The sequence below is a fragment of the Haemaphysalis longicornis genome, unplaced genomic scaffold, assembly GCF_048455015.1.
Source record: "Haemaphysalis longicornis isolate Haplotype H1 unplaced genomic scaffold, Haemaphysalis longicornis Haplotype H1 scaffold_15, whole genome shotgun sequence".
Lineage (NCBI taxonomy): Eukaryota > Metazoa > Arthropoda > Arachnida > Ixodida > Ixodidae > Haemaphysalis > Haemaphysalis longicornis.
The window spans coordinates 12,250,788-12,267,259 of record NW_027526257.1 but is presented as its reverse complement, the minus strand read 5'-3'; the positions used below and the strand labels follow the sequence as shown (position 1 = coordinate 12,267,259).

The following is a 16,472-nucleotide window of genomic DNA, read 5'->3' as shown; positions in this document are numbered from 1 at the left end:
GTAAACAAAAGAACCTTTTTTTTGCTTCTGTGAAAACACTTTAACTTCCAAACGAAACATTCTGGGCGTAACAGAAAATAATTATCCTGTGATGATTGAATTGGCCCTCTGCCCCCGTTAAGTATACTGCATATTTATGCGTTCTGCTGCCCGTACTGGCAAGTTAAGATCTGGGAAACTACGCTTTCCGCCATGCGTCTGTGGGCCAACTTTAGTGTTCAAATCCTTGTCCTAATTTTCTCTTGAATACCTTTACTAAATGTAGTAATAAATATCATTCATACCTGAGTCAGCACCCTCGTCAGATCAAGCACCGTGTCGTAATATTCGAGCCCCTCGATGCGTTGTGCGACTGCTAAGCTGGCCAGTTCCAAGTACTTCGGGTTGCTATTGGGATCTTGTTCTACATAGGCTCCGAAACCCAAAGCGCTCATTATGCAAAAAGCTGACAGAGCGACCACCGAAAGGGCTACACAGCGAGCCATGAGGTATTCTGAACGCGTTCTGGGCGCTTGCTGATCCGACGGAAAACGAGTGCTAAACTGGGCAGCGCGCACCCCACCTTGCATCAGCCACTATCCGGTGTGACCGCCGTCGTGTGTTTTATATCCATAAGCTTACGTCAGCTGTTGTAAAGAGGAAGCAATTCTATAGATTACGAGGTTGTGTTAAGTGTCCGTTGGAAAAAAGAAACAAAACGATAAGAGGATAACATGTGTGAAATGGGAACAATTAAAACGGCAGTGATAAGACTGTCACCGTGATATACACATTTCCAACGCGTTCATTTGGCTGCCGAATTTAAAACTCCCAAATGCCCCAAAAAACATTTTCGGAGCATTTGTAGATGAAGCGTGTCTGGACTGGGCGAGCAGGCGCCCTGCACCTGTATAATATATCACCAAATCGGTTTTTTTCGTATTACTGGGTGTTACCACCCCATCTGGTAACGCAGGCCCTATCACACAAACCCGGAAGTATCAGATGTGCAAACAAGCCACGATAATGTATCGACAACATCCCAAGGCGGAACATATGTAGCGATGCCATCGTCCTTTGTTTCCAAGTCAGGGCCTGGGAGTGACTAAAACGAAGTGCCACTTGTTAAGTCAAAGAAAAATATCAATTGAACAGGAGCAGTCACAAACATTTCTGCGTTGAGGATGGGCCCATGTTTTATGGCGCGTTTGTGCCAGGGGAATGTCACCTTGCCAGTTCAATAACAAATGTCGGCGTCACAATAGAAAACAGAACCCAGGACTTGTGGAGGCAGGTGCAGTTTAGTTGCGTCTGAATAAAGCAATTGGTGAGTATAGTACGTGTAGATATATGAAAAAGAGTTCTTGCGGCCGCACTATAAATGCTTTCGAAAGGGGTTTCTTACTTGCGCCATAAAATTGCGCTGGTTTGAAATGCTAAAGTTCATTCGCAATGACTGTTTTTTTTTTTCACACAAGGTTTAGGTAAATACACTGTGGAGCCAGCAATCTTTTGTTGTATGGGAGGTATAGTTGTTTTATTAAAATAACATAGTGAAATATACAATGAGCAACAAAATTAAAATGGGCATTTCAAAACACGCGCCTAATCTGACAGCTATATAAATATGACGGAATTCGAATATTTGCCTGATGTTCTTTTATTACATAATAGTGATTAAAACATTCCGTAGAATATCTCAGACTATTGAAATCTTAGAGTGCAAACTTTATTAACAGGTGGGTAGAACGCCAATGCGTATGTGCGAGTTAAGACTAGTACATGCCACGGATCGAACGGACACATTTGATGACCCCCGTCATTATTAGAAAGCAAAGGCCTCTCTGTGTTGCATTGTCGCCGGTTCATAATGCGAAATCCTCAAACTATTTATCAAATGCAAAATTCACCGTGGTGGTCATCTTCGCGAACAAGAAAATAGCCGCCGCTGTAAAGAGAAAATGAAGAAACTCCCATGTTATCTGAGCCCCGGAATCCACAGGAGTAACCTTGAGCTCTGTAGGAAAAGGAACAAGAACTACCGTGGATGGCGCCGCGGACATATCAATGTGACGGCACGTGAACAGAACGTTAGCGCTCACCGAAAAACAGACTCCGGGGACCCTGTCTTGTAATTTTCGGACAGTTTCTATGTCGGGGCAACGTAGCCCAGAATACAAAGTAACAACAACAAAAAAAAGACGTAAAAACGATATGGCATAGAAAAGTCTTATTATCGCTAAGATTTTGTCTTCAAATAACGCGAGCACACTCAAGTTCGCCCGAAATTGTATAAGCCTTTCAGGAATGAGGGGTATATTTTTTTTAGTCAAAGAATGGTGTTGACATCCAAATTTCCCACACTTTGTTTCCAAAAAAATTTCAGTACAGCTTTTTTCAGCAAGGCTTGTTTTTTTTGACGCCCAACTCGAAAGTAAATATTTTCTCCTTCTTAGCAGGGTGCCCACCTGGTGAATCTACGAGCGAAAGACCATAAACTGAGCAAAATACAACCATTTTGATTTTGAAATAAACGCCTCATCGGTAGAAACCTCTGGTGGAAATGTCTTGCGGAAATAGCATCTTGGGATCGTTGTGTTAGCTAAGTAAGTTGCCATGAAATAGGAAACAAAAACATCCACAGAACCCAAGCATGTGCTTTTGAATCCAACACCATTTCCAATGCGTGCCTTTGCCAGCTGAAGTTGAAACTCGTGACTGCTATAAGAAAACGTTATCGGAGCTGTCGTAGATATCGCATATCTACAACAGCGCAAGCAGGCGCACTGGGCAGCTCACTGCGCCTAGATAATATATTATTAAATGTGTTTTTTCGCCGTATTAGGGGAGGTTATCACCCTTTCTGATAACACTGACCCTACCACAAAAACCCCGAAGTATCAAATCTGCAAACAAGCACAGTAAGGCATCGAAAACATCCCAAGGCGGAACAAACGTTGGTATTCCATCGTCCTTTGTTTTCGAGTCAGTGCTCGAGAGCGGCTGAAATAAAGTGCCCATTGTTCAGCCGAAGGAAAATATCAATTGAAGAGGAGCAGTCACAAGCATTCCTGTGTTAACGCTGGGCACCTGTGTCATGGCGCGTTTGTGCTGAGCGAATGTCATTTTGTCGGTGGAGTAAGAAATGCCAGGGTCACAATAAAAACCGAACCCAGGGCTTGTGAAGGCACGTGAAGTTTAGTTGCGTCTGCAAAAAGCGATTGGTAAGTGTAGTACCTGTAGATAATTGTAGTTAGCCTTGCTGCATGCCGAGGACAAAGATTTCTCGCGGTCGCAAGGGGAGCATTCGAAAGTGGCTTCGTCACATGCGCATCGATATTGCGGTTTTTGGAACACCTCATGTTTACTCGCAGAGAATGTTTTTTCACACAAGGTTTCGCTTAAAACGCTGTTTAGTTAAAATTTCTTTCTTGTATGGTGAGATAATTGTTTTATTATGACAACCTTGCCGAACATATCATAATCAACATACTTAAAAATGTGCCCTTTAAAAGACGTGCCTAAAGTGAGAGCAATACGAACGTCTGACGCAATATGAGTATTCGCCTGATGTACTGTCATCACACAAAAGTGACCGAAGCCCGTGGCGTAGCCAGAAATTTTGTTTTTTTTGTTCGTGGGGGGGGGTTGTGCATATACAACGATGGTGCCTCCTCACTAATGATATATAGATATAAATATAAATATATATATATATATATATACATATATATATATATATATATACAGAAAGATAGCTCAGCAGTCTACAACGCCAAAGGAGGCATAGGGGTGTGGTTAGGCTCTTTTTCTTTATCACTACGGTTAATTAAGTAAACATTTTTTTTAATTATACAGAAGAAAGAAAGAAAAACACGCGCCCAGAGTGGGGACCGAACCCACGCCTTTCGATCAGAGTGGCGCTGGCTACCACCCTCAAGCGTCAGATACACTTCTAGTAAATATAAATAGCCCAGAATGTGAAGGAGAACACAGTCGCCCAGATAGCCGAATTGGTAAGGCATTCGACATGTAATCGAAAGGCGTGGGTTCGGTCCCCACTCTGGGCGCGTGTTTTTCTTTCTTTCTTCTGTATAATAAAAAAAAATGTTTACTTAATTAACCGTAGTGATAAAGAAAAAGAGCCTAACCACACCCCTATGCCTCCTTTGGCGTTGTAGACTGCTGACCTATCTTTCTGTATTTCCTCAAGGAGCCCCTCATTTCCTTACTATATATATATATATATATATATATATATATATATATATATATATATATATATATATATATATATATAGAGAGAGAGAGACTGAAAAGATAAAAACTCACACAGAGCGCGAAAAAATAAGGTTAGTAGAGACAGAGACAAACGAGAAAGACTTAGAAAATAAAAATAAGTTTACTGACGTTTCAGGGAGAGGACTCCCTCTGAAGAAAGGGAGTCCTCTCCCTGAAACGTCAGTAAACTTATTTTTATTTTCGTCTTTCTCGTTTGTCTCTGTCTCTACTAACCTTATATATATATATATATATATATATATATATATATATATATATATATTTATATATATATATCTTTGGAGAAGGTAGCGGCCTCAGCCCTCTGCCAAAGTTTCGACAAGGAGGCTTGTCTTTTTCAAAGCATCAGGGTTCATCTCTGGCACACTGCTTTATACATACAGATTGAGTTGTAGAGAAAGGGGGGAGGTTGTTAAAAGCGGGGCCGTAAGGAGGACAGCAGAGTGGGTCAACGGTCGGTTGAAAGGAGCGAAATAGTGAGAGACAAAGGGAGGTGTGGTTCTTGTTACAGGACCCCGCAGTAAACAAAGAGGGAAGACTAAGCGACAGTGGGAGAAAACAGGGGGAACGGCTTAAGCTGGGCTGCGGTGCGGCCGGGAGACATCAAAGGAAGCTTCCAGGACGATCGGGGACGAGAGGGGCGTCTTGGGGGTGCAATTTCAAGGTTGCTGAACTGTGGGCAAGAGAGAAAACTCGTAAACAGCAACAGCCCGTATAGTTTGAAGAATTCCGACTGCGGAGGTCAGTGTTCACAGATGAATAAAATGAGTATGCGAGGGTACAACTCAAGCGGATCTTTGCGGTACATTCAAGGACTTCTTTTCTGTGTTGTTGCTTTTTTTTCTTTTTTATCCCTTTTTTTCTTTTTGCGTGTGTGTGTAAAGCAGGTAGTAAGACGAAATGTCGAAGGTCGAGGGAGGCGCGTGCGCGTGGTATGTCGAAATCGGCTTGGAGCAACACAGAAGAAAAAAAAGGGGGGGGGAAGCACAGAAATTGTATTCAAGTATCACCATTAGGGATGGGCAGGCTGGAATATTGCGAATGGAGGTGCCCACTTTTTGTAAAAGCATTACTTTTTGTTCGAATCAGATACCGTAAGGTTTCTAAGCTGCCTTTCGAAGCATTGATTCCAGCCGGCTCCAGGCAGTTGAATTTATGGATTAAGTACAAATCTCTGTATTTTCGGTCGCTTGGAGACTTAAAGTTTGACTGCAGAATATAGAGCTTGATATCATCGAAATTGTGGTTCGGCTGGTTGAAATGTTGCGCCATTGTTATGGAGCCACTGTTATTAGTGTCGGCCCGATGTCCATTCAGGCGTAACTTACGCCTGAATGGACATCAGGCCGACACTCATAAAATAATATAAAGCTCTATATTACGGAACGACCAGCGCCTCACGACCGCTGAGGAACGACCAGCGCCTCACCTACGGGATCAAGTTCGCCTCGTCATCGCGGGTCTCAAGGCCGACATTATTCTGCACCCCGGATTCCCGAAAAACGTAAGCGGCTGCCCGTCGAAGCCGACTTGATTTCGCCGTGACTTTCCGTCGTTGAGCTCGTGGTTACCCATAGGCATTCTAGGGTTAAGACGTAAGCCTCATTCTAGTTTTTCCTGTGTCGCGTAGAGCTTTCGTACCTGCTATGTTTTTTTTCGTTGTTTCTCTTTCATAGTGTTATGACGTAAGCCTCCCCAGATAGTGTCGTTCTTTATACCCCCACTGTGAATTTGTTTTGTTTTAGTTGTAAATTGTGTAGATAACGCCGTCCGTTAACCCCCCCCCCCCCCCGCACGCATGTGCGCACATTGTACCGCATCCCCCTCTTAGTGCCTGCGCGCACAAAGCGGTGTCCACGTGAAGGTTGTTTAGACGCAAAGCATCTGTTGCTCTCGGCTCCGTCGTCCGTCCATCCGCCGGCCCAGGAACATACCGGCAACACTGCCGCTCCAGGAGTCCTTTAAGGGTAATCGTGCTCGTCTCGTGCCGGCCCAGGAACACACCGGCAACACTGTCGCTCCAGCATCTCATGGTCGGGGCTGTGTCCCTCCCTTGTTGTGGCGCTGTCCACACCCAACTGCGCATGGTGGGCCAATCTCGGGCCTGCCCAGGAAGACACTGGTAACACTGTCGCTCCAGGAGCCAATAAAGTATGAGACACCTCCGGATATTCAGCTAGCCGAGCATGCGCAGTAGGGGTGTGGACGGCGCAACAATGAGCGAGGGAGGGACATAGCCCCGTCGCATCTAATTAAATTACGCCATCTTCCCAAGGGGAACCATGAGTAGTATGCGAAAAAGCCATGTGCTCAACGCAATTTCCCATTTCGTAGTTCCGGTAAGTGAAAAGTGTGGAAGTTACCTCGAAACCAAACTGTAAATACAACGGTAGCTACGTATCTCAGCATAACGAAACGACCAACTGAAAACTAATGGGCACTTGAATCGACGCCATCGCAGCTTTGCATACCACTCAGGGTTCCCCTACGGGAGGATGCTGTAATTTTTTTTTCTGCTTAGTCAAGCGCTGTCTGTCCCCATGTAATCTCATCTTGTTCATGCAGTCAAAATATTTAGTTTAAAACGTACTCGTGCACCACTGTACCCTCTCATACACTCCAGCAACTTCGGCACACGTGCACACGCATGGGCCGGCCACCCTGCAAATAGAAATAACTGTTTTCGCGGCTCCATTGTTTTTGCGAGCTGGCAAGCGGGGCGGTGTTGTGACAGTTCGCAAACGTGACATATAGAAGAACTTCGTTCTAAGTCTTACGTTCAACGTCGACGTACATAGACAGCATATTCGCGATCGTCTTGTTCAGACGATCCATAAGTCCGTTCGTTTAGGGTTGGTACGCCGCTGATCTGTGTTGCTCTAGCGTAAGATTCGTTGCATAAGCTCCGATGCCAAGACCGTTCCGTGGTCCGTGATTAGGACTTGAGGGGCTCCATGTCGCAGCACAACAAGGTTTATCAAGAACTTGGTGACTTCTTGGGTGGTCCCTATCGGAAGAGCTGCCGTCTCTGTGTAACGCGTCATGGAGTCTTACGTTATGACAATACACTTGTCCTCGGATGGTGACGTAGGAAACTGGCCTAGAAGATCCATTCCTATCTGTTGGAAGGGCCTCGATAGGACGGCGATTGGCTCCACAAGTCCGGGGGGTCTTGTCAGCGGCGTTTTTCGTCGCTGGCAGTCACGGCAGCTCCGCACGAAGTGGGTGACATCAGAGGTAAGGTGGGGCCGTAGCACCTTGCCTTGATTTTTCGAATAGTGCGAGCTGTTCCGGGATGTCCGGAAGAGGGGTCTTCATGGCACGCTTCGAATATGTCTTCACGAAGGTCTGCGCGGATGACAAGAAGGTAATTCGTTCTCGTTCCGGGGCTGAAATTCTTCTTCACGAGAAGTTTGTTTTTCAGGCTGAATTCTGGTAAGTTCCGTTTCAACGCTTTAGGCACGGCGACTTTGCGAACTTCGAGGTAGTCGATCATGACACGTAAGTCGGGGTCGGCACTCTGCTTGGCGGCTAGCTCGATCTCCGTCACGACTCCGAAGAACGAGCAGTCTTAATCGGAGTCTTGTGGTGGTGGGTCAACGTGGGCGCGGTACAGGCAATCATTGTCGAACTGTTCCTTCTGGATTTATAGACGATTGTAACATCGAACTCTTGCAGGCGCCAGTTCCACCTTCCAAGACGGCGAAAGGGGTTCTTCAAATTGGCGACCCAACACAGCGCATGGTGTTCTGTCACAACCTTGAACGGTCTACCATACACGCAAGGGCGAAATTTTGAAATGGCTCACATTATAGCTGGGCAATCTTTCTCGGAGGCAGAGTAGTTTTTGTGCTCCTTCGACAGACCACGGCTGGCATAGGAGATTATCTTTTCACAACCAGTTTGCTTTTGGACGGGGACGGCACCCAAGTCTATATAACTGGCGTCCGTGTGCATTTCCGTCTCGTCGTTTTCGTCGAAGTGAGCGAGCACTGGCGGGATTTGCAGGCGTTTTCGCACTCGCAGAATGTTTTTTCTTGGTCCTTTTACCAGCTAAAAGGGGGGCTATCTTTTGTCAAGCGTGTGAGTGGCTCTGCAATGCGTGCGAAGTTTGCGACGAAGTGCCGGTCGTATGCGCACTGTCCAAAAAATCTTCGCACGCCCTTGATGTCCTTCGAGCGTGAGACGTTCGCAACGGCTTACGTTTTTGCCGGGTGATTACGACTCCCGCTGCATTGAACAACGTGTCCCAAGAACTTGAGTTACTCGTGCGCGAAACGGTATTTTTCAAGCTTCAGCGTTAGCCCCGACGTAAGAAAGGCCTCGAGTTCAGACTCCAACCTTACAAAATGTTCCTCAAATGTTCGGGCCAATACCACACCGTCGTCGAGGTAAACGAGGCAAGTGTGCTACTTGAGGCCAGCTAGCACAGTATCCATGATTCTTTGAAACATTGCTGGCACCATACACAGCCAAAAAGGCATCACCTTGAACGCGTGTAGGCCGTCCGGGGTTATAAACGCAGTGTTCTCTCGATTTTTTTCATCCACTTTATTTTGCTAGTAGCCGGTCTTCAGATCCATCGATGAGAACTACTTCGTATGGCAGATGTGGTCGATGGAGTCGCCGATTCGTGGCATGGGGTACATGTCGTTTTTGGTGATTTTGTTCAGTCACCGGTACTTCACGCACAGCCTTAATGTGCCGTCTTTGTTCTTGACAAGTACGACCGGCGCAGCTCAGGGGCTTTTTGTTCGCTGTATAATGTCGCTGAGCATGACGTGTACTCAAGTCCGGAAGGCTTCCCGCTCGTGTGAAGAGAATCGGTACGGTGACTGTCGGGTAGGTCGGTCTCCATCTTCGGTTATAGTTCGGTGCTTCGCTAGGCGTGTCTGACGTAATTTTGAGTTTGACGCGAACCACTCGCTGTAACGACGCAACAAAACCAGTAATCTGCCCCGAGTTTCTTGCGACAGCGCCGGGTTCACGCCGAAAGGATGCGGCAGCTTGGAAGCATCTGCGCGTGCGCGTTCAAAGTTGATGACCACGATCACTTGACTTGCTCCTTGCGTTTCTTCGAGGAACACAACTGCAGCGCCCTTGTTTAGATGCTGGTACTCCTCTGTGAAATTCGTGACTGAAACGTAGGATTTGCCTTGCTTAAAGCGCGCAATGACCACGGTTGAGGCGGTTGCGACGGTTGAGAAGCAACCTTTGGTCACTCTCTATGATAGCGTCGAGGTCAGGAGCAGCATCTTCAAAGTATACGGTGATCATCAAGCTTGCGCGGGGTGTCAGGGTGATATGATTATCGGAGATCCTTACAGCAGCACGGTGTTCGGGGTTCGGTTCCGGTGTGATAGAGTGTTCGGAGAAAGCAGTTATCGACTTGGTCTGTACCCAGGTGGCACAGAAAGTGTGTCCCAAGACGGGCCCATCTATGGCCGCTTTCTGGCATGTCCTGCCAGCATCCACGTTCTGGCAGCCACTGATCATACGTTGAACAGCCAATATTCGGCAATCAGCGCTTCGGTATTTCTCCGGCCGCCCTTATTCAGACGCACAACGGCAGCTACCTGGCTGCCAGATATTCAATTCACTTTCGGCTGCCGATGTTCAGAAAGATAACGGCTGAAGTACGGGCTTAGGACATCCGTTTTTCCTTCGGGAAGCGGGATTCAGCCGAAGCACGGCAAACGACCGGCCACAGAATATCCGTACTGTTGTGGCATTTGGTGTTCGAAGGGACACCGGCCGGAGCGCGGTTGCCGCGCATTCGCGCTTTCAAGATTCGTTTTCTTCGGGAAGCCGGTGTAATAAAGAGCCCGGCCAACGTACGGCCCCAGAATATACGCTTTTCTTTCGGGTAGCGGTCTTCGGCCAAATTACGTCACGCGAACGTCCGCAGAATATTTGGCAAACGGTGTTCAAGCGGAGACAAGCCTACGTAAGGTGTCAGGTTATGCGTCAATCTTTCGGTCAGCGCTGTACAGCCGAACAATGGCACGCACCTGGGCGCCGAGAATTCATGCACAGACGTTGAAAGAGACCGGCCGGTGTAGTACCGGTTTTCTCTGGGTGAAGAAAAAGCCGTTAAGCACCCGAACGCTGCAGCCGCGTTTTTCATACGCTTGGTGTTTCTACGTTAAAAATGAACAAACTTGGTTTGTCAAACAGTAATGAGTGTTTTAGGTGAACGGCAAGGTGCAAGGACTCCCTGGAAATTACCAGGGAACCTTTTAGCCATCGGAATGCCATTTATTGCCACAAGAAGACTGTGCCACTCCGACGGGTGAGATAAGCCTCGCCACTCATAGCCGCTACCACGCTTCGCCCGCCGGCTTCGTCGACGCATCAGCTCGAGACTATTCGCCCCCTCAAGAAATGGAGAGCATTGGAGACATGGACCCGGCAGAGATGTCCGACCCGAGATGGCGGTGGTTCACCAAAATAAGTGGCCTTAAAGGGCGTAGAGCAAGCGGCCACCACAAAGGAGTTCAACCGGCACCATGTCAAGGCCTCCCCACCAAAGAAAGGCAAGGGCGAGCAAAAGCGCAACTTTGCGGCTATTCTTCTTACAATAGTACTGCGAAAAACAATGTTGCTCTATTTTGTTGGTGATAAACATAAAAGAGTCTAAGCTCGTGCATTAGTAGGCTCAACTTCGTGGACTGCACTATGTTATTTCATGGGATTTTATGACTCCCTATTTAGAAACGTGTTATTTTAAAATTGCTATAACAACAGAGCCTTGTCAATGACGAAGCCTCGATGTTCATTTAGTTGCGGTGTTTGAAGGTGAGCTTACCTACACATGGGATATGACTCTCTGGTTAAACATAACCTCCAGCATCCTAGCAAGCACGGATCTTGTCAGGTTTCTCTTGCTCAACGCAGCTTGTTGAGTTCACGCCCAATTTGGCTCTAGCAATAGATAAGCTTAAAGCAGTTGACTGTATTTTCTTGGACTGCAAAAACGCATGTGACGGTGTTAGTACCTTCTTGTTAGTACATTGTGGGCTATAAACTGAATGAATCGGTTATTGCATGGTTAGCCCAGTATCTCTCTCTAAGATAGCAGTCGGTCGCTCTCAATGGTTGTTAGTCCGGATAGGTTCCCGTGACGTCAGGAATTCCCCAAAGCTCAGTTTCGGGCCATGATTTTTTCTTGGGATATATAAATGTTATTACTATTGGCGCCTGATCTTTGTTCGAAATGTTCGGGAAGGGCTGTGTAGTTTAAAGAACTACAGCGAATGAACGTGATTCTGAACACCTGCAGCATGATTCAGATTTAACAACATCCGGGTGTGGTGATTCAGAAAAGTTGTTGAATGTTAAAAGTGTGTAACGTCACCTTTACAAGAAAACCTTCATTCAAATTGAATACTTATACTGTAAATTACGCTGCTTTAAGAATGGCCGGAGAATATAGATAACTAGGAGTGTATTTAACGAGTGAGTAGAGGTTAAAAACGCACCTTCACAAGTTCAAAGTTACGGCTGCAGGTGTTTTTGGCTTTGTGAGGCAAATTTCACCGAACCTCTATCTAGAATAAAAGATCAACCGTATTTCGCTCATGTGCGCTCGATGTTGGAGTACGCTTGTGTTTTCTGGAATCCCTAAACCAAAGAGCTGTTTGATACGCTCGAAAACATACAGAATAGGGCAGTGCGATTCGTATTAGGTAATTGGCACTGTCAACTCAGCATGACGGAAAATAAATGTAAACTTTAATGCTAAGACGTGAAAGAGCACGGACAAAACCAGAGGTTGAAATTTTTTAGTAATATCTATCATTTGAAAACTGGAATATAAGGGGAGGAGTATATCCAAGCGCCATTCTACATATCCCGAAGTGGGACCGCTAGCTTAAAGCAAATTATTAACTTTCCTGTAAAGGTGACGCCTTGCGCGAGTCATTTTATCTTAGGTCAATACGAGAGTGAAATTATCTCCCACGCATGGTTGTAACCCCTGTTTATAATGGCGCCTTTTACCGCGCTTTGTGTAATTATTCTGCTACTTGACCTCAAATATGATTGTTATGGTTATGAATCTCCCTGCTGGAATGCATGCAATTGCGAAGCAGGTATCAAATAAATAAATAAATAAATAAATAAATAAATAACTGAAAAAATAAATAAATAAATAAATAAATAAATAAATAAATAAATAAATAAACTTGCGAAGCAGCAAGTTCGCCTCCGACGGGTTGAGAACATTATACATTCAAACCAAACTGCACTAATGAAACATTTATTGTCTTATTCATTGCAGTATGCAAGGTTTGCTGTCTCAATACTACCATTGCTATGTTATTGGTTTGAAACAAACTATGGAACTCTAGTCTTACGCCTTTGCGCTCGTGAAGACAGATTGATACAACCGCAGCCACATGAAGCAAGGCGTCATTCGCAACGCGTTTAGAATTTTTTAAAGTCGTACGACATTAGACAAAAATTAAGTTCTTTTGGTCTATTAAGGGGTGTGCACATAACTCATGAAAAAATTACGCCCATCTTCCCTCGAGGGAACCCTGGTGTGATGCGACGCATCGGGGGGTTCAATTTGCGTTTCCGTTGGGTTGATTCTCTCATTCGGGTGAAACGAGTTTTGAACGCTTATGTTCCATTTCCATCACATGCGAGCGTTCTCATACGCGGGAAGATTGGCGAACCGTCGAAGCCCGATACCCGCTTTATATTCACAACGCTTGAAGGAGAGGGGACAACGGGAGAGAGTCGCGCATGCGCGCACTTGCGCACACCACGCGTCGCCCCGCTACGGGAGAGGAGCGAAGCGAGCGAAGCGCGCGCACGTAGCTGTTGTTTATGATGAAGAGACGGAGTCAGAGTGTTACCCACAGCTGTTGCGCACAACTATCGGAGAGAAGAACGGAGGAGGGATGTGGACGAACGGCGCGACAACGACGACGCAGGAGGGACATGCCTCAGAGCAAGAGATGCGTCGCACCTAACAACGTGAAATATAGATTGAAAATGAAAGTATTTGTTCTATCCCTCCAGCATCATCCCTGTGAAAGCTTATCAAAAAAGTTGATCGAATAGAAATATCTTTTGCAAGAAAAATGAGCAAAAACTGAACGTACTTCTCATGTGAAGGAAATTATATTGAGTGCTCCTGAGTGTTTCGTGGTGTACCAAACATAAAGGCAATCGAGCCGGTTTTATATACAACAAAAGTGGTCAAGCAACTGTTGTAAAAGTAGTTGATTTAGTCAGAGCACCAAAGCGTTCACGAAGATTGTCTTAAAAGAAATTGGCTGAACGCGGCACTTTCATCTTTGTGAAATTTAACCCAATAACGTATTCGCCCTTCGCCCCCCCCCCCTCCCGCTTCCTTCCCCATTTATTACAGGTAAGCCACCCCAGATAACATGTCAGGACCTGGACAATATATCTATTCCAGCTCCGCAAAGAACTGAATATTTTCTTTACACTAATTAAAGGAACGGCAATTTGTGAGCACTGTTTATAAATTTTGAATTTTGAAATTAATGAATTTTGTTCTCAACTAACGCTGATAATTAAGCAAGGCTGCGATGAAGGCTGGACGGCTGGAGGTGGCGGACGGGCTCACTTTGATGTCCGTGCAGTGGACTCAAAATGGTAGGTTCGTGCTGCTGCCAAGCGCGACGAAGTCATCTGCTTGCGCTGCATGCACTGGTCGTCCAGCGGCATCCGTACAATTAACGTACTGTGGCGGAACTCTAATGTTCATAGCATGGACGAACTTCCGGAAGCTTTACTCCGCCTGGAGTCCGACAACCGCATCTCGGCTGTCCTCCGGTTGCCATACTTCGGCCGCTCACGGATGGCTTTGAAATGGCCGGTGCCCTACGGCTGGAATCTGGCCGCATGAATGTAAGCTGGTCTACTGGTGGACACACACTGGCCGTTGGACAGTCATGGCAGTACGGCCGTATACGGCCAAAAGGCCCACATTTGGACACGGGCCGAACACGGCTGCTGGAAAAAGCCCGTACAGAAAATCACCGGCCCAAGTATACCGCAGGAGTTAGGAAAACACTCCTGTGCTGCCTGGGTAGATCACTTATTTCACCATTGTCCATCAAGAAGTCCATTCCAAGAATTGCGTCCCCGGAGCAGTGAGCCAAAATGACGAAAGCGGCAGCGTACGTGGTGCCGTGTATGGTAACGCGTGTTGTGCACTTCCATTTGGCGTTAGGAGATGGCCTCCTGCTGTGCGTATGAGCTGACCGTTCCATCTGCGCGTACCTTTATTCAGATTAACAGCGAATAATCCGGTAATCACCGAGTAGTCGGATCCGGTGTCTATGAAGGCGACTACATCAAAGCCGTCGATGGACACCTTGACGTCGGACTCCTCCTTCCTCGATTTAGGGGTGCGTCGAGGCGTCGCATCTCGTCTTGTGCGTGTTCACGGTCGGGCACTGTGCGTCGTCGCTGCCGTCGTCTGCTCAGTGGCAGTCTCGGTCATGTAGGGTACGCGCCGGGCCGTGTTGCTGTGTTCGTCTTCGGGAGTCACATCAAGGTTAGATCGGTTCGTCGGGATGTGGGCTTGTAGTAAGCAACAGTCTTCAGCAAGTCCTTGCGTCTTTGGAGGGTTTTCCTTCGTTCGCCATTGTAAAACTTCACTCCTGAAGTTCCTGCGTATATTCTCCTCGGCGTGGGCGAGGGGACCTTTCACGTGCGAATACAGCACTGCTACGACGGGCCGGCGACGGGTAGGACGACGGCAAACGGTTGAAACGCGCTGGTCCACGGCTGGTGTTGGACACGTATTCTTCAATCTCAGCTGGGCGCTGGCCGGGTCGGAGGCGTAGTGCGTCTACGGAGAACCCTCGCAAACCGAGCCTCTTGTAGGGGCAGCGAAGGTATATGTGGTCAGCCTCTCCGCAGTGGTAGCATAGAGGACGGTTTTCGAAAGTTCGCCATAAGTCCGTCTTCCACGTCATCTGGTTTCGGGCAACAGGGGGAAGGGCGGGCGGCAGAGGACGGCGGTACGGCGGGGTCTCTTGATCTGTTGGAGCAAGGCGTGGTCGATGAACAGCCGTAGAATACGTCATATCTTGTGGCTCGTGAGGTACATAGGACGGCGTAAAAGTTCCCAACGCTTCTTGCACTTCTTCCTTAATCACGTCTGTAAGAGAAGCAAATTGGGGCTGCGGCGGCGTGGGGAGACGTTTCCGCAGCTCCTCTCTCACTACTGCGAAGATGATCTCGCTTAGGCTATCAGCCGGAATGCAAATGTTTTTAATATAGTTCGCACTGGCTGCGCCGACAAAGTTCCGGTCATAATGCTTAGAACGCATTTCGAGGGCCTTCTCAATTATGCTGGCTTCCGTCACGAATGCGGCGATGGTTTTAAGTGGATTGCGGACAAGTCAAGCAACAGTTCTTCCTTCACACCGCGCATCAGGAAGCATAATTTCTTTTCCTCTGTCATTTCGGGGTCCGCGCGTCCAAATAGTTGCTTCATCTCGTCAACGAAGAATACGACCCTTTCATTGGGGTGTCGCGTGCGCGTTTCCAACAAAAGGGTGGCTCGCTCCTTCGGCGGGACGGTGCAAATGTTTTCTGGAACTCCCTCTTAAAGAGAGTCCAGTCAGTCAGCGAGCTTTCGTTGTTTTCAAATAAAGTTCGAGCTGCAGCCTCCAATACAAGAACACAAGCCGAAAGGTTTCTTCGTCACCCACGTGTTAAAGATCTGGTCGCGCTCCACTTTCTCAAGCCAGACCTCAGCGTCTTCACCGGGAGATCCGCGGAACGATGGTGGTTCCCGCGGCTGTTGCAAGACGGTTGGGGGAGTGACTTCATCCACCATCTTGTCGGATGCGGCTATCTTCCTCTTGGTTCTTTTCGGTAGAAGTCAAAACTCGGACGGTAAACCTTCAAGTCGGCGGCTTCCTCGGCTTGGGCAGGCTTGTCGGTTTCCAGAAGGAGCAGGGAGCATAAAGGGTACGTACCCAGCACCTACCAGATGCCCCGAAGCCAAAGTTCACACAGTCGTTTTGAAGGAAGAACAAGTTTATTGGAGCGAGCTCATGCACCTATAATAACAACTGAAAAAGTTCACAGGCGGCGAAGCAGCAGTCAACAAAGGGACCTGCGTAAGCGCGCGTCGGCGATTCGAATGACGCGGCGTCTACCCTGCGGGCATTTATCTTTCGGCGCGAGTGTTT

At 47.2% G+C, this 16,472-nt stretch overlaps 1 protein-coding gene across 1 annotated transcript in view; it reads right to left on the bottom strand.

Annotated features, from left to right (window-relative positions):
- The window catches only part of LOC144165800 (cystatin-2-like), a 45,517-nt gene extending 44,953 nt beyond the window's left edge, over positions 1-564 (bottom strand). Inside the window, exon 1 of the mRNA XM_077695580.1 lies at positions 285-564. Coding sequence (XP_077551706.1) covers positions 285-485 — 201 coding nt within the window. The 5' untranslated portion in view covers positions 486-564. The remainder of the gene's footprint in view (positions 1-284) is intronic.
- Between the last annotated feature and the right edge of the window lie 15,908 nt (positions 565-16,472).